Source organism: Coturnix japonica, unplaced genomic scaffold (genome assembly GCF_054131305.1).
Source record: "Coturnix japonica strain WE unplaced genomic scaffold, WE-NBRP24 Scf061, whole genome shotgun sequence".
NCBI lineage: Eukaryota > Metazoa > Chordata > Aves > Galliformes > Phasianidae > Coturnix > Coturnix japonica.
This window is the reverse complement of record NW_028188964.1, coordinates 813,635-834,845: the sequence shown is the minus strand read 5'-3', so window position 1 is coordinate 834,845 and position 21,211 is coordinate 813,635. Positions and strand designations below refer to the sequence as shown.

At 56.1% G+C, this 21,211-nt stretch overlaps 2 protein-coding genes across 2 annotated transcripts; one reads left to right on the top strand and one right to left on the bottom strand.

Annotated features, from left to right (window-relative positions):
• Positions 1 to 11,890: 11,890 nt before the first annotated feature.
• On the bottom strand, positions 11,891 to 13,770 carry LOC146751865 (uncharacterized). Its single transcript, XM_085533587.1, has 6 exons — positions 13,147 to 13,770; positions 12,976 to 13,032; positions 12,753 to 12,809; positions 12,556 to 12,615; positions 12,409 to 12,473; positions 11,891 to 12,190 (listed from the first exon to the last, which is right to left on the bottom strand). The coding sequence occupies exons 1-6, from the start codon at positions 13,768 to 13,770 to the stop codon at positions 12,025 to 12,027; spliced, it is 1,029 nt and encodes a 342-aa protein (XP_085389713.1). The 3' UTR covers positions 11,891 to 12,024.
• Positions 13,771 to 18,301: 4,531 nt separating this feature from the next.
• Positions 18,302 to 21,014, top strand: LOC146751864 (SUN domain-containing protein 2-like). The gene is made up of 3 exons (XM_085533558.1): positions 18,302 to 19,445; positions 20,166 to 20,250; positions 20,807 to 21,014. Exons 1-3 carry the CDS (start codon positions 19,327 to 19,329, stop codon positions 20,912 to 20,914), a joined length of 312 nt encoding a protein of 103 aa, XP_085389684.1. The 5' UTR covers positions 18,302 to 19,326; the 3' UTR covers positions 20,915 to 21,014.
• The last annotated feature ends 197 nt before the right edge of the window (positions 21,015 to 21,211 follow it).

Sequence of the window (21,211 nt, the reverse complement as noted above, 5' to 3'; positions counted from 1 at the left end):
CTTCCAGGGAAAGAGAGAGCCTTGAATGTGACCCCAGCCCCGTGTGGCCATGACTCTCTTGCAGACTCCAGGTCCTGCGGCGCTCCCCAGAGTGGCCGTGGATGTGTACAAGAAAAGGGCGCCCGCATACACCATGGCAGCCCGACCAAAACACGGAGAGGGCAAAGCAGTGAAGCCCGGGCCGGCAGACTACAACGTAGGCCAGGTAAGGCAGCTGCTCAGCTCTTCCCCTCTGCTTCACAAGCACAGCCTTCACGCCTCTCCCCCCTCCCCTGAGCCTTTCCCACATCTCCCTTGCAGAGAGCGAGGGCAGCAAAGAAGGGCCCTTGCTGATCTGCCTTTCCTTTCTGCCCTTCCAGGTGACGCTGATCAAGCCCCAGGCGCCTGCCTCCACTTTTGGGATCCGGCATTCCCTCTACACAACCCCCCTCATCGTGGAATAAGACAGCACAGTCTGGAAGGCCGTTGGGGGGGAGAAGAGAGTAGCCAACATCCAATCTCCTTCTGATCCCATTTCCCTTCATCCAGTTGGGCTTTTGCCCGTTATACTATTAGATGTTAGTGTTAGGAGTAAGTCATTAATAAATTAATTAAAAACCTTATGTAGGCCTTCTTGTTACTCCTTTTTCCTCACTGCTACACACAGGAATGAGCTGCCGCTCCCTGAAGCCTTTCTAACATCAGCGCATTGGAAAACGCTGATGCTTTATCAGTCATTTGCATTACTGAGGGGTTCTGTGTGGTCACAGGGGATCTCTGGGATTCCTATGCGTCTCTATGGGGTCCTTATCGGTCTCTATCAGGTCCCTAGCGTGGCTCTGTGTGGTGATATGGGGCCCCTTTGGGCCTCTTCGGGTTGATATGGGTTCTCTAAGGGTATCTTTGGGTTCCATAAGGGTCTCTATGGGGTGATATGGGAACCCTATGTGTCATTATAAGGTTCTTAAGGGGCAATATGGGGTCCCTGTGGGGTCACTGGGGATCTATGGGGCTCTATGGGGTCACAAGAGGTCTTCATGGGTCCCTAAAGGGCTCTTTGGGGTAATATAGTGCTCTACGGAGCTCACTGGGGTCCCTGAGGGGCTCTCTGGAGTCCCTGTGGGCCTCTTTGGAGTCTGCTTGGGGCTCTATGGGTTGATACGGGGTGATAAGAGGTCCCTATGGGGCTCTTTGCGGTTTCTGAGGGGCATTCCTTGAACAAAGGTTGAAGGGAAAATAATGAAACACGGAGGCAAAAAGAGAACAAAAAGCAAAGGATGGCAACAAAGATAGAGAAAGCAATGTTTGGGTTGGAAGAGATCTGGAAGATCACACAGTTCCAACCCCCCTGCAGTAGGCAGGGACACCTCCCTCTACACCAGGGTGCTCCAAGTCCCACCCAGCCCGGCTTTGTGCACATAAAGACAAGCCATGTCTGCCCCCTGAAACCTGTAACAGCCACTTAAGGGGACACACAGCACCTCTCATCATTTCATTACTCTGCAGACAAGGTTTAACAGCAGAGCACTGACCCGTAACCAGCGAAGCATCTTCCAGGTCTCCAGACCTCCCAGATTTAATGCTGTCTGTTATGTCCTTGATAGAAATGCCCCTGTACACATCAAAAACTAGGAGGAAGAGTCCACGGTAGAGAGTCAGAGAGATCCAAAGGGCCATTTGGCAAGAACAAGCTCCTCACATGCTGCAAGAACATTCTATCGTTCCTGCAGCACTGCCAGATATATCAGGACCGTCCCACTAAAATAATTCATTTCCATTGCTAACAGTCCTGCTAATTGGCCTACCACAGCTGTTACCATTTTCAAGACCTTCTACTTCAAGCTGGCAGATGAATTTCTCAGCTCCTCTCCCCCTGCCCCAATGGTGGGCACACTCCTCAATCTCTGCTTTCCACGCTAGAGCAGCAGCAAATTGTACTTAGGTTTCTGAAGTCCCTTCCAGTCTCAGAAGGGAATGAAACAGACCAAAGGGAATGGATGCAATGGGGCTCTTGCTAAGACACCTGCTGACCCAGAAGAGCTTGCACTTACTCAACACCTACAAAGCTGCTATAAAAGCATCACACACAAATAAGGAAGGGAAGAAAAACCCAGGACGCTGTGGAGGGGTCCTACCTCTGAGCAGGTGATGCCTGTTCCATGTACAGAGGATGGACATAAATTGTACCTCATCTATTCCCCACTTCCTCTCCCCTGCTTCGTACAGGCACTTATAGACATTATGGATGGCAAAGTAAGGCTCGTGGAGAAGCCTGGGTATACACAAGGTCTTTAATTCATTGGTGGTAGAGAACTGCTGGCCTGTACGTGTCCAGATCATGGATATTTTCCAACAAGCACCTTCCAGGCATGGCAACTCACAGCTGAAATGTCATTGCCCCTGCCAAGTAACTTGCCTGCCTAGAGACGTCTCATTAGAGACTTGCAAACAAGAGCAGAACCCATTTATTCCCATTTCACAGGTTGGCTTCTCTTCACCACACATCACATGCACAAGAACAGATTGCTCTTGCAAGGAAGCACGTTCCTACACACCACAGCATCCTGCTGAGCAAGGGCATCATCCACATACATTCCCTCATCTCTGTTACCCTGCAGAGGTTCAAGGACAGAAGACACAGCTCAGCACAGCATCTACTGGAAGCAACCCTTGAGAATTCCCCACTCAGAAACAGCTGCTGGAGATGGCTATTGGAGTTCTTCAAAGGGAATACTAGCTCACAAACACAGTGACACATCTCAAATGTGCTTTGGGCTTCCTTCTGAAACGAGCAGCAACCCACTGTACTGGGACATTGAGAAAAGAGCCCATGGCATTCATGCACACCCAGAGTCAGAATCCCCTCCCTGCAGAAGATGGCTTTGAGGAGCAGGCCATGAGACACATCGGGTGAGAAAAAGCCACCCTGGAGCTCCTCACCGCTGAGCACAGAGCTGCACCCACAAGAAGATTTAACCCCTTCTCCCCTCAGCTTGGCTCACTTGGCCAGAACTTCAGCAATACAAAAGAAAGATTTGCAAACCTTCACAGCCCTCCTCACTTTGTGCACATCAGACATGGCGGTGGGAGTCATCATCCCCACCATCACCCTCTCAAAATTCCCACTCAGCAACGTCAAGTCACCAATCAAATCCTAGAAAGCCAAGAGAGGAGGAAGGAGGTGGCTGAAGGTGCAGCCTTCCAGGACAGACAGAACTGAGCTGTTCACCACTTCTCTTTAGGCTCTAACCCTCCTTGCATCAACAACTGCTCTGAACTGAACAAGAACAAAACAACCTTGGTCAAGGAAATTCTCCGCTGAACTTTCTCTTACGGAGATTGGGTCCTTTTTCACTTTTCACCCAAGTGACACAACCACCTTCACACATCTCTGTAGACCTTTTAGGTGATCGGAACTTGCTGATGTTGAGAAATATTTAGTTTGGTCAAGATGTCAATGATGATATCCTCATCCGTGCCTGCAAGAAACAAATGGAAGCCAGTCAGGCTGCTTGCACAAGAATCAGAAGTGCCCTCTGGTCTTGTGCCGCCTCCAGGCCCCTGCACAGCCAGTTCTCAACAGACCCAGGACTACATCCACGCACACAAAGCTGCCAGGACACACTCCACCAGAGGAGCTGTATTTCAGGACATAGGAAAGGCAGTTGTCTTTCCACTTCCCAACTATTTCTGGGGCTGCTGTGCAGCAGAGCAATGCAAGCAGCTGTGCTTCCCTGGAACGAACCACCAGAGCAGCCATTCCCACTGCTGGGGAAAAAAACAAGAAATAAAGTTGACCTGTGGAGGGAGATCAACTTAGCAGAGCCCTTCATGGCCTTCCTGAGTGCTGTGCTTCTTGCTGAGCACTGAAGCTCGAGATCCCCTTGATTGTTGCCTAAGGCCACAAGAAAAGGATTTAGCAAAGGCAGACTTGCGCCCATGCACACAGAGAGTTGAATTATACAAAACAAAGCACATCATAGACGTGAACACAGAGATAGTAAAACTCCACCCACACAAGTGATGTTGTATCAGACTTCTGTCTCAGGCAGCAGTCTATTCTAAGGGGACTTCCCGGGCACATCAGAAGGAAGCCACACGGGCACAACTACATCGAGTACATAACTCCATGCAGCTGCCAGTCTGCAGTGAAACAAAAGCTGGACCACCTTGCATCTGTGTTCAGTCCCACCAGGCCTTCTTCCTAGCAGATCTCCGTGTCAGTCATAAAGCAGTGTGCTGCCATCACAGCCCTTGCTACTTCTCTTGTAGCGGGTAAGGACCATTACTCAGCACCATTCCTTTTGCTCTACCAGGCACTGGTGAGGCTGTATGTGGAGAACAGTGTCCGTGTCTGGGCTCCCAGTACAAGAGACAGCTGGACACACTAAAGAGAGTCCAATGGAGGGCTACCAAGATCACAGAATCACAGAATCACAGAATTGTAGGGGTTGGAAGGGACCTCTAGAGATCATTGAGTCTAACCCCCCTGCCAAAGCAGGCTCCCTACACCACGTCACACAGGTAGGCGTCCAGGCGGGTCTTGAATATCTCCAGAGAAGGAGACTCCACCACCTCCCTGGGCAGCCTGTTCCAGTGCTCAGTCACCCTCACCGTAAAGAAGTTCTTGCACACATTCCTGCGGAACTTCCTATGCTAATGTTTCATCCCATTACCCCTAGTCCTATCCCCACACACTACTGAAAAGAGACCAGCCTCGCCACTATGGCCCCCACACCTCAGGTATTTATAAACCTGGATTAGTTCCCCTCTCAGCCTTCTTTTCTCAAGGCTAAACAGACCCAGTTCTTTTAGTCTCTCCTCACAGGGGAGATGCTCCAGGCCCTTCACCATCTTGGTGGCCCTCCACTGGACTCTTTCCAAGAGATCCCTGTCTTTTTTGTACTGGGGAGCCCAGAACGAGACACAATATTCCAGATGAGGCCTCACCAGGGCAGAGTAGAGGGGGAGGATCACCTCCCTCGACCTGCTGGACACGCTCTTTTTAATACACCCCAGGATGCCATTGGCCTTTTTGGCTACAAGGGCACACTGCTGGCTCATGGTCAATCTGTTGTCCACCAGGATGCCCATGTCCCTCTATGCACAGCTCCTCTCCAGCAGCTCTTCCCCCACCCTGTACTGGTGCATGCAATCATTTCTACCCAGGTGCAAGACTCTACACTTGCTTTTGTTAAACCTCATCCAGTTTCTTACTGCCCAGCTCTCCAGCCTGTCCAGGTCTCGCTGAATGGCAGCACAGCCTTCAGGCGTGTCAGCCAATCCTCCCAACTTTGTGTCATCACAAACTTGCTGAGGCTGGTCACTATCCCCTCATCAAGGTCGTTGATGAAGATGTTGAACAGGACCGGACCCAGCACAGACCCCTGGGGGACGCCGCTAGTTACAGGCCTCCAGCCAGACACCGCACCGCCAACGACAACCCTCTGCACTCTGCCAGTCAGCCAATTCTCAACCCACTTCACCGTCCACTCATCTATCCCATACCTCCTCAGCTTTGTTATAAGGATGTCATGGGGGACAGTATCCAAAGCCTTATTGAAATCAATCTACCACTCTCCCCCCGTCCACCCAGCTAGTGACATCTTCATAAAAGGCCACAAGGTTGGTCGAGCACGACCTCCCCTTGGTGAACCCATGCTGAGTACTCCTGATAGCCTCCATATCACCCAGTTGTCTGGAGATGGCATCCAGCACAAGCTGTTCCATCACCTTCCCTGGGACAGAGGTGAGGCTGACTGGCCTATAATTACCCGGGTCTTCCTTCTTGCCCATCTTGAAGGCCGGACTGACACTGGCCGTCCTCCAGTCTTCAGGCACCTCCCCAGTTCTCCAACACCTCTGATAGATTACAGAGAGCGGCTCAGCAACGACCTCCGCCAGCTCTCTCAGCACCTGCGGATGCACCCCATCAGGTCCCATGGATTGATGGACCTTAATGTTTCCTAGGCACTCAAGACCACCTCTTCCCTGACTAAAGGGAAATCTCCCATTCCCCAGACTCTCTCATTAACCTCCAGTGACTTGCGGAATCAAACTCTATAATCCAGAGATGGGTTATAAAGCAGGTCTGTTTATTCCAGCGTTGTGCAGCGCCGGGTGCAAGGGGGATAGCTCCACCAAACTTGCACACCGACTTGTAAAATCATGACACAGATATAGGTACATTTAATACATAGTTAATGATTTATTGGAATTCTGATACATAGGCAATAGTTCTCGGAATTCTGATACATATTCAGTAGTTCTTTAGCATGCAGACCCCCTCTTGTTCTTATCAGGGGGATGCAACTCCCTTCCCCCCATTATCCCCAATGGGTCCGTGCCATAACCCGCTCCCCCGGAGGGAACGCGTGCTCTGCGGAAATGGGTCCCCCTTGGAAACGATCCGCTTCACTGGCGTTCCGCCCTCGCTGTGGGGGGGGGGCTCTGCATTGGCACTGGGGAGGGTCTGGGGGCTGAATTTAGGTGATGGGACCCCAGGGATCCTCACGTTGGTAATGGAAAGGATCCATGGGAATCCCATTATGGGGTGGGGGGGGCGGGGAAGGGGATGCAGGGCATCCCGTGGTGGGATTGTGGATGAATCTTATGGGGGGGGGGCTCTGCATTGGTACTGGGGAGGGTCTGGGGGCTGAATTTGGGTGATGGGATCCCAGGGATCATCACCTTGGTACTGGAAAGGATCAAGGGATCCATTGGAATCCCATTATGGGGGTGGGGGGGAATCCAGGGGATCTTTGTATGGATGGAGGATCTCACCCCCATCTCTTTTCTTTCTCATCAGATCCTGTTGAATCCTGCCGTGCTGCTGGACCAGATCCTGGAGCATCTCCTATGTCTGCAGGTGGCTCCTTCCACAACCTGCTGCCAGATCCCGGCCCAGCCTCACACTATGATCCACTGGGTCCCAACAGCTTTGGGCAGCCTCGTGTCACCGTGGGGCTGAGCTCCTCTGGATCCCAGTGCACCCCTTCCCCTTCTAATGCACCTCCCTTCCATGCAGCCCTTAGAGACCCCGGGGGTTCCAGTGTTGTCACATCACTGGATGCTGGGGATCCGCTCCACATCGCACTGCTGGATCCCAAGGGTCCCCTTGGCACAGCACTGTGGGATCCAGATCACAAGGATCCCCCCCATGGCACCACCTCCAGGGCTCCCAGTGATGGAGCACCTCAGGATCCCAGGGAGGACCCCCATAGCAGCCCCTCGCTGGATCCCATCCCTCCCCTTCCACACCACCTCCTTGCCCACACCTTCCTCCTGACCCCTGCAGCCCAGGCCCAGCTGCTGTGGGTGCTGGGGGGCTCTGAGAAGCCCCCCCCCGAGCTCTTCCCCTATTCTAACCCAACTGCTGCCCACTGCGGAGCCGGCGTTGCTCCACGCCGCCCTCTATGGGTCCCGGGGGGGTCTTTGCCCCATCCCTGCCTCCTTCCAACACCGCTTGGCTTCCTTAGCCCAGCACCCAGCTCTGCCCCCCTCCCTGCGCCTCTTCTTCCTCCTCTGCTCGGGACCCCCCCCTCGCCCCCCTTACCCCCCCATTTGGCCGCCAGCCTCTTCCCCATGTTCTCCGATCCCCCCGAGCTTCTCCTGCCTCACTTAGAGCTGGCAGCCTCTGCTTGTTCCGGGGGAGGGGATGAAGGGCAGCAGGGCAGCTGTTGGCTCCGGGCTTTGGTGGTGGGGTTGGCAGCTCGGGGGGGTCCTCCCGGTGTTTTCTGCCGGGCTCTGGTGGCCTTATCTAAACACTTGGGGGGCAGCGGGACCCCCCCCGTCGAGTTGGTCGCAGCCGCCACCTCTTTGCTGCTGCGCTGCCCCCATTTCGCCCCCCAGATCTTAGAGGCCGCGGGGGGGGCGGGGGGTTGGGCGGGGGCTCTGGGCGCCGCTTTGAGGCAGGGGGTGCTGGGGGCGCCCCCCCCCCGAAACGAGGGGGGGCTGCGGGGGTACCTGAGAGTATTGGCTCGGGCGCCCGGCCCCCCCCGGCCCAAAGCGTGCAGCCGCTACCTGCGGCGTTTGGCCGCCCGGAGCCGGGGGGGGGACGGAGAGTGGAGGGGGGGGCAGGGGGTGCTGAGCGCTGCCGCCCCCCTGCTGCCCCACGGAGCTCCTCCGTTAAGCCCACACAGCGTCGGGGGGGGGGACATCGACGTCGGCGACCGGGCTGCGCTTCACGCCGCTTTAACGACCGCTTTGGGTCCCCCCAAGTTGGGCACCGTCTTGGCCGCCCCCCCGCTCCGCCTTCCCCCCCATCGGATAACCACGGAAGGGGGGGGGTCGGCTCTCAGCCTCCGCTCTGTCCCCCCTCCTTTCCACCTCCATCGCCTCCCCGACCCCCCCCCGCCGCTCCCCCCGCCTTTCGGTGCCCCCCGGGATCCCCGCGGTTACGGGAGGGCTTTGGCACGATGGGGAGCCCCGGGGGGGGGGGTTACGGCTTTGCCTCCGTTTGGAGCCCGACGACGCGACCCCCCCTCATCGCCTCCACGTCCTGGCGCTGCTGCTGCAGGTGGGGGGGGGGCTCAGGGCCGCTCGGTGCGGTTGGGGTCGGGGGGAGCAGAATTAAGGCTCACCCTGCGCCCCTCCCGCTCCCTCCCCCCCCTCCTCCCGGTCAATGCCGTATTCAGCTCCTCGGGGGGGAAGGGGGGGGTCTCCGTCTCCTCTTTGCCCCCCCTTCCTTTACCCGTAGCGGCTCAATTGCGACCGTTGGCTGTCCCCCCCCCTTGGGACGCCTCCAGGCGACGCCGCATGTTCGACGCCATGTGGGAAACGCTGGGGGGGGACCCGAAAGCCGCTTGGTGTGGGAAGGGGTTCGACCCCCCGCCGCCATCACCCGCTTCGTGTTGGATGAAGGGGACGGAGATGGGGGGTGGGTGGCGGCCGCCTCGTTGCCCCCCCGCGGTCTGGCCCTAATTTGGGGCAGGGAGGGGAGAGTGGACGTGCGGTGTCAGCGCTGGGGGGCTCTGGTGCCTTTGGGTCGCCTATTGAGGGGGGAGGCTTGAAGGCAGCACACGGGCTGGTTCCGGAACGTATCTATGGGTCTGGGTCGGTTCTGGGTTGGGGGGGAAAAAGGAGGGGTGTTTCTCAGGAGGTTTTCTCTGTAAATGGGAACGATGCAGATTGGAGTGTTGAGTTTTGTGTTCCGTAAGGATTCGGATGCGCGGTTCCGGTCCGGTTCTGCTGACCCGACTTCGTTTCGTTGGGGTCAAGAGAGCGGAGAGCTCTCTGCTGCCACCGCGTGGCCAAAGAGCGGAACTGCACCCCGGTGTCACCCCAAACTGACCCCCCATCGCCACCCCAGCGATGTCGCCCCCTAAGGGATACCCCAACATAACCCCAACATAACCCCAACTTGACCCCCCAAGGGTCGCCCCCCAGCAACAAAAGCATCCCTCCCTCCCTGATAGCAACCCCCAGTGATACCCCAACGTCACTCCTAACATCGCTCCCCAACATTACTCCAGCGTTATCCCAACAGCATCACACCAGTGTCACCCCAATGTCACCCCAACACCATCACCCCAGCGTCACCCCAACACAGCCCCAATGTCACCCCAACACCATCAACCCAGCGTCACCCCAACACAGCCCCAATGTCACCACGTCACCCCAACATAGCCCCAGTACCACCCCAATGTCACCCCAATGTCACCCCAACACCATCACCCCAGCGTCACCCCAACACAGCCCCAATGTCACCCCAACACCATCAACCCAGCGTCACCCCAACACAGCCCCAATGTCACCCCAACGTCATCCCTACATCACCCCAATGTCACCCCAACAGCATCACTCCCGACATCACCCCAGTGTCCTCCCAATGACCGACCCCCAGCTCACCACAGCCTCCCTTTTGGGGTTATAGGGAGCAATAAGACCCTCACTACCCCATAGCAGATCAATCCATGCCCCCACTTGCTGTTATCTGATGGCTGTTTGCTGGCTCTTGCTCCATTCAACCACCACTGTCTGGGCCCATCCTCCAGTCAGTTCCTCACCCAGCACAGAGTGCACCAATGCATGCCAATGACCCCAAATGACCCGAAATCCCCCCAAATGACCGTCAAATGATCCTGTAAGTGCCCCCAAATGGGCTGCAGCTTCCTCAGGAGAAACCCATGGCGGATGGTGTGGAAGTTTTGCTGATGTCAATGCAGACCAACAGACACCAACAGCCTCAGCTGTCACCTCCCCCAGCACTCATGGATGGATCCCATCCGGCCCCATGGACTCGTGGTGCTGCAGGTGGAACAGCAGGACTCTGTTTCCTCTTGAATCGTGGGGGTTTGCTCTGCTCCCCATCCCAGACAGCCAAGTCAGAGAGCAGAGAACCCATCAAGAGCCTTTTTGTCCCCCTTTTTCCCTTCACATCCCTTACCCACTGCAGCCTTGGCTTCCCTGAAGCTGCTCTCCCCATACACTGCTGGAAGGGGCCTTAAAGCCACAACTACCAGCCCTGGGGCTCAGGGTTTGGTGACAGGGATGCACCACTGGGCATTGGGGTGCATCTAAAAGGGCTTCAATCTTTGGTCCTTGGGTTCAGGCCTTTGAACGGGGTTCACCCTTTTATTCCTTGGGGTTATCATAGTATCATAGTATCATAGTCTCGTGCGGGTTGGAAGGGACCTTAGAGATCATCGAGTCCAACCCCCCGGGATTCGAGCCTCCTATGCAGCAGAGCGGCACTTCTACCACTTGCGCCACAGGGGGGATTATACACTTTGCTGACCCATTTGGCATCAGGGTTCTGCTTTTAGTTGCCATTTCTTCCCCGTTTTCCATCTCTATCCCCCTCCAGGGCTCCATAGCAGAGACACTTTGCTGCAGCCTTCATCTATAAACTTCATCTATAAACTTCATGTATGAACTTCATATGAAAGCAGAAGAGAAGCATGCAGACCAAGCAGCATCTGAGTGCAGAATGGATGCTGCCCATCCCATCTCTCTTCCTATCTACGTCTGCTCTCTCTCTGTGCTTTTCAAGGGGGGAATCTTCCCCCATCTCCAAAGCAAAGGGACCCAACCTCCAAACTGAGGGGAATAATGATATGGATTTTATTGAGGGATTTCTTAACAACTAACAACAACCAATTGGGGGTAACATTGGCTAATGGGTTAATATGGGCTAATTACAATTAGAGGCCGTTCTTATAGGCCATGGCTGCTCTGATGAGCCATAGAATGAAAGAAGACCAAGAGTAGAGACAGAAGACAGGGAAGGAGGGACAGAGAGGCAGCAAAGCGAGGCGGTTCAGCGCTGGTAGATCCATCCACGTCCTGCTGTCGGGTGCGGATCTTCAGTCTGATGGGCCATCAGAGGTTTGTTGTTTGACAGCGACTCCCGATGACAGTCCAGACTGATTTCCACCAAGTCCAACGTGGTGGCACTCAGCCGCCTGCCAGCACTGCCCCACTGCTGTGCCTGGGGGCAGGAGCACAGGAGAGGCCCCTTCCGTGGGGACAGAGCCCTGTCCCCTATCCCAGCACGCAGCCCCGAGCTGGGAGGGGTTACTGAGCTGGGTGGTCAGATGGGCAGCAGCCCATCACAGCCCACACGCAGGGTCCTGCTCGCAAAGTACGCCACGGAAGCGTACATTGGCTGGGGCAGCACCCGCAGCAGGAGCCGATAGAGCAGCTCCTGGTCATAGTGCTGGGCGTAAAATAGGGCAGAGCCCAGCACAGCAATGAGCAGCAGCTGGAGGCAGACGAAGATGAGGCAGATGGTCCTGTGGGGTGAAAGAGGGTCGCGAATGAGGCGTCCCTGCCCCATGGCAGCACAGCCCCATATGGTGCCAAAGGGGCTGCAGAGGGGTCCAGGCCATCAGCACATTGATGGGAACCCGGCTGCTGTTGGCAAAGAGCAATGAGGGGATTCTCACTGCATTTAGAAGGAGAACCCACGTCTCCTCGCCCGCTCCTTCTTCTCCTGTAGGTGAAGATGGGGCAGAGATGGAGGTCAGGGTCTGCTGCACAGCAGGGGGATCATGCAGGACTCGGGAGCCCAGCAGCACAACAGTGCTGGAAGGAGCCCTGTCCTCAAGGAGACCCCATTGCATGGGGAGACCACTGTTGGATGGGGAGACCCCTGTTGGATGGGGTGAGGGTGCTGTGTGTTCTGCCCCTTACCAGCTGAGCCTCCACCAGCTCCGGCAGCACAGCCCCAGGCTCACACTCCACCTCCAGCTCCATCTGATGCTGTTGCCTGTATTGAACAAGGCTTGGTTGGAGTCTGTCACCACGGGGGGCTCCCCAGCACTGTGTGCCCACCCCCCAGGGCTGGGATGGGGCTGCTCTGCCACACCGTGCAGTAACCAGAGCCCTATCTCCAGCAGCACTGCAGTCCCATTGCTGCCCCAGGTGTGTCAGAGACCCCCGTGTGCAGGCGTGGGGTGCAGGGTCCCATGGGTGGGTCCCACTCACCAGGCACCCTCCAGCTCCAGCTCCTCCCGCTCCTCTCGCAGGCGCTGTTTCTCCCTGTGCAGCACCTGGAAGACAAAAACATGAGCTCCAGGTCCACAACATGGGGGTGGGAAGCCCCCCACCCCTTCCCTCAACCCACCACACTACCTCGATCTCCTCTGTCTCAGCCTTCAGCTGCTCTTCCAGCTGGGCAATGAGCTGCTTCTCCTGCAAGACAAAGCGTGTACCACCAGGGGTGGCTGCGTTGGGTCCCATGGACCCGAGGGTTTGGGACCGAGGTCCTCCTGCACAGCCAGAGGCGTGAGGATGCCAAGCTGTGAGGACGAGCCCTCACTGCCCCCTACCTGCTCCAGCTCCTCTTTACGGGCAGCCGTTCTTTCAGCCCGTATTTGCTGGGCATTCTGTGGGAAAGCAGAAGAGCATCGACCGTCAGGTCACCGGTGCTCCCATGGGGCTCCGTCCCCTCCTGCCTCCTCCATCGGGGCAAGCAGGACCTGCAGGGCTGGAGCTGCAGACCCACACGAGGGCACTTCTCCCATCCCACACCACACAGCAGCATCTCCTCACCTTCAACAAAGACTCCCTGGCCGTGGCCGTGCGGTTCTCCATGAGCTGCTCATGAGCCTGTGGGAGGGGAAAGGAGCAGCGTTGTCCCCCGGCCCTCTGCTGCCATGCCATGGGCAGGGTGCCCTTCAGCCGGCAGCTCGGCCCTTGTGTGCCCGTCCATTAGGTGCTCACCTGCTCCAGCTCCTGCAGCAGCTCCACTTGCTGCATGCTGTTAATGTTCCGCTGGCAAACTGGGCCCGCATTGCTGTACCACTCACATAGCTGCTTGCAGGACCCGCACCGCCTGCGGAATGGGGCCGGCTGGTGCCCATTGGCAACGGTGCCGTGTGCTGGCTGTGGATCCCCACACCTTTGCTGGTGCCATCTGGACTCCTGGGAGCCACAGCCTGTTGCGGGGCCGTCCTCCCACCAGCTCATCTTGGTGCGCATCACACACGCGTGTTGCTCCTTGTTGGCAACTGCCACGTGGGAACTCATCCCTTCCAAATGCTTCCAGTCGTTCGCCAGAAGCTCCTCCAGGATGTGGCACCCACCGCCCTGCAGCCGCTCTGATGCGGCTCCTGGGTTCCATGTCACACAGCAGCCTATTCGACGCAATGGAATGCAGGCGGTGATGGCTGCTGCCCATTCTGAGCCCGCCTGCTGCCTGCCCTGCCTGCAGGAGCCCAGCTCTGCTCTTTTCAGGCTGATGCTCACCCCTTGTGTGCCATGGCCCCCACCAGTGGGGATGGAGGTGGCCTCCTCAGGCAGGCTGGCCTCAGGATGAGATGCTGAGCCCGCTGCCCTTCTCAGCATCTTCCTGCATGGGCCTGAACCTCTTGACCGCTGCCATCTCTAATGATGAGCATCTCGATTGCTGCAGCTCTCACTGGTGCTCATTGGGCACCCAGGGCAGGTCGGCCTCAGAGCTCAATGAGGATCAAGGGGCAGGCTTGGCTTTCTTTGACACGGGACTTGTTTTCAGCCAAAATAAGCTTAGAAAACTGCAGGCTCCCACCCCTGAGACTCCACAGTGCAGAGGAGAAACAACCCGCAGTGCTCTGGGCAAGTGCTGTGAGCTGTCAAAGCTCTTTAGTGGGGGCATAGGGCCCATTGGAACCAACCCATTCGTTGTGAGCATTGAACACATTGAGTATTGAAGTTCAGCTTGGATCTGCTCAGGCTCCCATTCCTGTCCTTCCAGTGAAGTGAAACCCTCCAGGCAGCATCTGGTTGGTCCATCCAGTGGCAGAGAGAAAATCCTCCTGTGGCACCTGTTAGGAACTGTTTGTGCTTTGAGTTTTCCTTTCTAGGTGAGGCCGGACACGTCAAACCACCAGGAGAAGCCATGAAGGGTCATAAACAGCACAGCTGGTTATTGGGATCCTGGAAAGAAAGAATGCACCTCTCTGCATTCTGGGATAAATAGTGATATTCGGGTGAAAACTGTCTAAATCTTCACATAAATAGATATTGAATGCTGAAATCATTGCATTTTTTGAGACAAAAATCTTATACTGGGGAGAAAGAATCATATTGCGCTAAGAAGAGTGATTTTTTGTAGAAAATTTCTTCTTTTGGAGATGAAAAGCAGTGTTTTGGGAAGAAAATGTCTTTTTGTTGGGATCAAGGATGACACTATAGTGAGATCATCGGCCTTTGTCCTGGAAGGGCTTCCCTGGCCTGCAGGCATTTGAGCTGGCAGTGCCCCCCAGAGCAGACAGCTGGCTTTTAGCCTGGCAGTGCCCATCTAACCGCATTACCAGCTTCAGGCCTGGCAAGGTCCCCCCGGACTACGTGGCCGGCTTTTGGCCTCACAGGCCCAGCAGGTCAGTCAGCCATTTTGTTGCCTGGCAGTGAGCCCCGGGCAGGCTGGATGTTGGCCTGGTAGGACTCCCCAAGCTGGCCAGTCAGCTTTTGGCCTTCCAGTGTTTGCCGGCCGGCGGCAGGCTCTTGGCCTGGCAGGGCTTCCCAGGCCTGCAGGCTTCTGGCCTGGCAGGGATCCCCAAGCCGGCCTTTGGCCTGGCAGGCGCCCCGCAACCATCCGACCAGACGGCTTTCTCCTTCGGGCCTTCCTTGCCATCTGGCTTTTGGCCTGGCTGGGACCCCATGTGCCGGCAGGGGTTCTAGAGGTTATGGGATGGGTTTGGGGTTGGGATGGGTTATGGGATGGTGTTGGGGTGGTTTACACGGGTTATGGGATGGAGTCGGGGGGGGGGACGGGACACAAAGGGAATGTGCGCAGTCCCCCTCCCATTTTAACCCAAGGACCAGTGTCTTCTGGCTCCCGTGCCGTGCCCTGTCCTACAGCCCCCTCCTCATGCCATGTGGAACGCCAGTGCCAGCAGTGCCAGCAGTGCGGCCACCATGTTAGAACCCTGGCCATGTCACAGCAGTCACCTTGGTCACTACTGCCCCACGCAACGCACTCACCTCTGAGAGCTCTGGCCATTAACAGCCATGTGGGGAGCTAAGAGAGCGAGGCTGGAGGATTCCCAGGATTTAGGTGGGAAGATGTAGCTGGGGACAGCAGGGTCGAAGAGGAGGAGGAGGGGGCCCGCCAAGACCATCAGGCGGCAGACAGGCAAGAGAGCCCGTTCCCGTCATGCCTGGACCAGCCGTGTGAGTCCCTCCGTGGAGCCCATGGAGGTGGATCCACCTCCTGATGAACCCTTAATAAGCCCTCCGGCCCATAACGGAGCCCATAACAAAGCCTCTCCTCTTTGCATTGGCAGGAGAAGCCCCTTCAATCCTACCAAAGGATCAAACTGGATGTGTGGAGCAACTGGGGGAACGCGGAGTACACCTCGTGTACCGAGTGGAAATCCACGGCAACCCCTAAAAAACTCTAAAAACACCTAAAAACCCCTAAAAAGCCCTAATAAACCCTAAAAACCCCTAAAAAAATCTAAAAACCATTAAAAACCCTAATAAACCCTAAAAACCCCTAAACTCTGATGTCTATTAGAGGGTTATAATTAGGGATTGATCATTCAATGAAGAGATGTCTATAACTTTCTGCCCGCCTCGAGGCTGGTTGGGGGGAGGGAGGAGCTGCAGGGATGAGTTGGGTGGGTGTTTGGGGGGAGACCGGGGTGGGAGCCGGGGCTAAGCCACAGGACAAGCAGGCCAACTTGGCCTAGTTCCCCAGGGCACAGCACATGCTGGATGAGGCAGAGGAACGTGCTGACATGGCTGAGTCCCAGGTTAACAAGCTGCAGGCACAGAGCCATGACATCAGCATCAAGGTGGTTTCCTACTCCGCATCCCTGCCCTCCATCTTCTCACCTCCCTCCATCTCCTTTCCCAATAGAAAGGACTCAGTGAGGAACGAAAGCTGCAGATGCTCTGCCTTCCAGCCCCAACCTCTGATCTCACAACCCCTTTGGATCTCTCAACTCTCCTGCTTTCAGCCAATAAGAGTTGTTGAGCGGCAGCAGCTGCATTTGTGGGACAGGGCTTAGTGTGGGTGGTGCTGTGGGGTTGGTGTGGGAGCCACGGGAGATGGAGGGTGGCCAAGAGTGTGAGTTGGCCACTCAGGCCATCCCACAGTGCCGTGAACCTTGATCCATGGTGACTGAACATCATCGTAACTGGCTGTGGGGCACAGTTGGTTGCTACAGGACAGTATGTTCCCCTATGCACTTCTATGGGTCCCTGCAGGTACATGTGTGAGTGTGTCAGTATAGCTTCTCGGAGTCGGGTTGCTTGGGAATGCAGCCCAAAGCGGGTGGTAAACTCCATCTAAGGCTAAATACCGGCATGAGACCGATAGCCAACAAGTACCGTAGGGGAAATTTGAAAAGAACTTTGAAGAGAGAGTTCAAGAGGGCGTGAAACCGTTAAGAGGGCGACCTCAGGTCCCATATGGGTCTGTATTTGTTCCCCTTGGCTCCCCGTGGGTCTCTATTGCTCCCTGTCGTTCTTATGTGGCTCTATGACTCTCTATGATGTTCTTTTGGTTCTCTATGGTTCCTGTGGGTTACTGCCCCTGACAGACGGTGGGAGGGGCCGGGTGATAAGAAGGGCAGAAACAGCCCCATTTCTGTCCCTGGCTGTGTTGTGTAGAGCCCCATGGGGAACTGTGCAGCACTGCAGTCCCGCGAGGAGTGCAGAGCAGGCAAGTGGAGAGGTGCTTGTGTTCCTGGGAGGAGAGCAAGCCGTTCTCTGTGTCTGTGCAAGGAGTGAAGGAGCCAAAATGCCAGCCCAGCTGGGCAGGTGGGTGCAGCAGGCCCAGAATGTGGGGAGGGGAAGCCAGAATCACTGTGTGCTGCCGGGCTTTCTCCAGCCAGGCAGCCAAACTCCCTTTCCGTGGGCACAGCCCTGTTCCTGCTCTCGGGAGGGCCAGAACGGGGCCAGGCCGCTGCCCACCTTAGCACAGCAGAGCCCCTCACTCTCATGCGTCCCATGGGTGCTGTGGCACTGGCCAGCTCTTGCTAAAGGGCCCCCTGGGACTCACAACTCTGCTGGGCAGAGGAACCCGGTGGCAGCTCTCTGCTAAAAGGATCCCAGGAGACCGTGTCCCCACGCTGGGCTGTGATAACCACCATCTGATCTCTCCCTTAGGCAACGTGTCGCTCAAGAGAGGGGAAGAGGGACTCCCGTCCTGCTTCTAGCGGTCCTTTCTGGTGAGTGTTCCCCACCCAAAGCCATCCCAGCACAGCCAAGGAGCGGGACTGTCCCACACAGCATGTCCCCACTGGGTTGGGAGGAGGGAAATGGGCTGCAGGGCTCCGAGCACTCTGGCAAACTAATGGTCTCTCCTGACTGATATCTCCCACAGCTGGAGCCTTCCTCTGGATATTGGGAGCCTGGGGAAATGTCCTGCAGGTCAGTGCCACAGCGTGCGACAGAAGACAAAGCTCTGCCCTTGAGCCTCCATGGGGACAGGAGGAGTTTGGCCATGGGCCCATCGCTGCTGAGACTCTGTGGGCTCCTGAGCCAGGCTGGGGGCTGCCTTGGCAGCAGGACGGGCTTTGGTGTGGCAGCATCTTCCCAGTGCCCAGCACGGAGCTCAGGCTGAAGGCAACAGCACATGGGAAGAAGGGGCCTTTGGCTCGTCCGTGACACTGTGGCGTCTGGAGGGATGGGAAAGCAAGCGGAGAAGCAGCAGATGCTCTGCAGCACGTGGAGGGCTGAAGGGCCCAACTTTGGGCAGCGGTCCTCTGCAAAGTGCTGGGAAGCAGCAGGAAATTCTGCCAGCGGCTCCCTGGGAAGCTCCTTTGGAAGCTCTGGCCGTGCTCCTGGTGCTTCCTCCCATCAAATGCTTTTCTCTTCCAGGTGGTGTCAGCAGGACCTGTGCATGAGCTCCTGTCTCTGGGGTAAGAACACTTCCTTGCCATGCACCTGGCTCTGTAGCTTGGCCTCGGCTGGCTGTGTGCTCCATGCACGCCTTCACCTTGTGCCCAGGGCTCCAGCCTTTCCCATCTATATGGTGAAGGCAGCCCTTGGCAAAGCAAAGGAACAAAAGGGGCCGGGGGATAAGGAAGGGCACAACCCCCCGGAATCCTTCACCTCGTGGCACTGAAACTCTGACCTGCGGGGTGGACATTGCTGAACAAGACTTGCTTTGCTTTGCCTTCAGGAACTCACTGGTCTGGCCAGAACCAAACCTGAAAAGTACTCAGCTGTCAGTCAAGAAGGAGCTCATTGTAGAATCATTGTTTGATGTCCTGGAGGAGAATGGGATCTACGGTCTGAAGAGAGAGGTAATGATAATGCTCCCTCCTGTTTCCTTCCAGCCCTTTACAGGGACACCTCTGTGCTCTGGCCGCCTGCCCCACACCTGGCTCTCAGGCTCAGCCTCCCCTGTGTCTTGGAGCTACTTTGCTCCCCACACTGAGAGCTGATGCTGGTGCTGGCTGCACGGTAAAGCTGGGATCAGGGTGCTCTGTGCAGAGCCATGAATTCCCCCTGGCTGGGCCCCAGCCAGAAGCCTACTGGGCTTGGCTTGGAGGCTGGATGCGGCCCCTGCCAAGAGACTTGTGCTTCAGACTTCTTAGCTGGAAGGGCCATTCTCCAGACCAGCTGCAACTGGAGCTCTGCAGAGCCTGGCTGGCTCAGGGCACGATCTGACTGCCTGTCAAGGCTGTTCTACAGCAGACACAGGGCTGGCAATACTGGGATCAGGCAGAGCCCAAAGTCCATCTTTGCTGTGTCTCTGGAGGGCAGTTCTTGGGTAGGACTCCCTGCTCACACCCATCTCCTGTCTTTGTGCTCACTGTGCTCAACTTGGCCATTGCACAACTGCAAGCTCCTTGCCCAGCATCCAGCTCTGGCGACTCTTTGCCTCACCGCTGATGGACGCATCTCTCTCATTTCAGCCTGATATTTCTGTTGGAAACTGCTGGGCATTCCAAAGTTCGCAGGGCCATGTTGTCATCCAGCTGCCGGAGAACATCTGGCCCACAGCCTGTGGCCCTGTGGCACGTCTCCAAGGCGGTGTCTCCCTCTGGGGGTGTCAGCAGTGCCCCCGAGACTTTGCCATCTTGGTAAGTCTCTGCCTGCTGCTGCTTCTGGAGGCCCCCGAGGAAAAAGCTTTGCCATAGAGCCCCATAAGAGCCCATTGAAATCCTATAGAGCCCCAGAGACAACCAACAGAACACCATAACCAAAACATAAGACCCCATAGACCACCACAGACACCCCAAAAAGCCCTATAGAGCCCCCACAGACACCCCAGAGAGCCCCATAATGCTCCATAAGACCCCATAGAGCTGCACCAGAAGCTCATAGAGATCCAAAGAGCCTCATGGCGCACCATAGACACCCAACAGGGCCCCATAAGGGCCCTACAGACACCCAACAGAGCCCCATAACTGCCACATAGAGCCCTGTAAGACCCCATAGAGCCACACAAGAGCTCATAGAGCACCATAGAGCCACATGGTAGACACCCAACAGAGCCCCATACAACCCCATACAGTTGGGAGCTCCCAAATTTCAGTGGTGGGCTGCTGCAGAGCACGGCATCCTGCCTGAGGGCACCAAATCCCTCGGCTGGTTCCATGTCTCCAAAGGCCTCTGCTGCTCTTTGTGGCCGAGCAGCTGGGAGCAATTGCTCCACGTGCCCTGACTCAGGTTCACCCTCCGTTGTGCTCCAATCCTACCAGAGCACAGGGAGGGTTGGAAGGGCTCCCACCTTTGGCCTCAGTGTGTTCTTTATGGCACGGCCTGCCTAAGTGTGACCGCCATCATCTCTTGTCTTTGAGGGAGTGGATGAGGACGAAAGGGAAACTCCTGGGACTGTATGTTTATGACGTGGACAGAGATATTGCGCAGACCTTCCACGTTCAGGTATGGCAAGTGCAAGGGGGGAGGCTGGGCTGCCTGCAAGTCATGGGAAGAAAGAGCTTTCCTGCCCACCCTCTGCTCTCCAACATGGCCGACTCCCGTGGGGTCCCTTTTGCAAGCCTTTGGAAGCACTTGTTGTGCCGGGGCTCTTCCCATGCCCATAACAAAGCCTCTCCTCTGCTACTGCTTCACTTGTATACTGAGACCTTGAAATAACTACAAACTACTTCACTTATATAATGAGACCTTGAAAGAAAAGATTCTTCTCTTGTTCTAAAGGCACAAACAACATTTGATTCCCACACTGATAAGATCAGTGATAACAAGAGAGGGGTCTGCATGCTAAACAACTATTGAATATGGATCAGAATTCCAGGAAATCATTGACTGTGTATTAGGTTTACCCATATCTATGGGGTGAACAGTGGGAGCTATGGGGCACTATGAGATCTATGGGATGCTTTGGGATCTATGGGGAGAACAGTGGGAGCTATGGGGCACTATGGGGCACTGGTCCCCCTCTGGCCCATAACGAAGCCTCTCCTCTTTGCATTGGCAGGAGAAGCCCCTTCAGTCCTACAAAAGGATTAAAATGGATGTACGCAGCAACTGGGGGAACGCGGAATACACCTGCGTGTACCGATTCGAAATCCACGGCAACCCCTAAAAACACCTAGAAACCCCTAAAAATCCCTAATAAACCCTAAAAACCCCTAAAAAAACCTAAAAACCATAAAAAACCCTAATAAACCCTAAAAACCCCTAAACTCTGATGTCTACCAGAGGGTTTTAATTAGGGATTGATCATTCAATGAAGAGATGTCGATGACTTTCTGCCCGCCTCGAGGCTGGTTGGGGGGAGGGAGGAGCTGCGGGGATGAGTTGGGTGGGTGTTTGGGGGGGGGACTGGGGTGGGGACCAGGGCTAAGCCACAGGACAAGCAGGCCAACTTGGCCAAGTTCCC

Excerpts from the sequence above, each read along its gene's own strand:
- LOC146751865 (XM_085533587.1), bottom strand. The coding sequence starts at position 13,770 with ATGCTGAGAAGGGCAGCGGGCTCAGCATCTCATCCTGAGGCCAGCCTG. Across the intron at positions 12,616-12,752 it reads GTAAAGAGGAGCTGGAGCAG|GAGAAGCAGCTCATTGCCCA; the intron begins GTAGGGGGCAGT and ends TTTGTCTTGCAG. Across the intron at positions 12,191-12,408 it reads CTGGAGCTGGAGGGTGCCTG|GCAACAGCATCAGATGGAGC; the intron begins GTGAGTGGGACC and ends TGTTCAATACAG.
- LOC146751864 (XM_085533558.1), top strand. The coding sequence starts at position 19,327 with ATGTTGTCATCCAGCTGCCGGAGAACATCTGGCCCACAGCCTGTGGCC. Across the intron at positions 19,446-20,165 it reads CCCGAGACTTTGCCATCTTG|GGAGTGGATGAGGACGAAAG; the intron begins GTAAGTCTCTGC and ends CTTGTCTTTGAG. Across the intron at positions 20,251-20,806 it reads CGCAGACCTTCCACGTTCAG|GAGAAGCCCCTTCAGTCCTA; the intron begins GTATGGCAAGTG and ends TTGCATTGGCAG.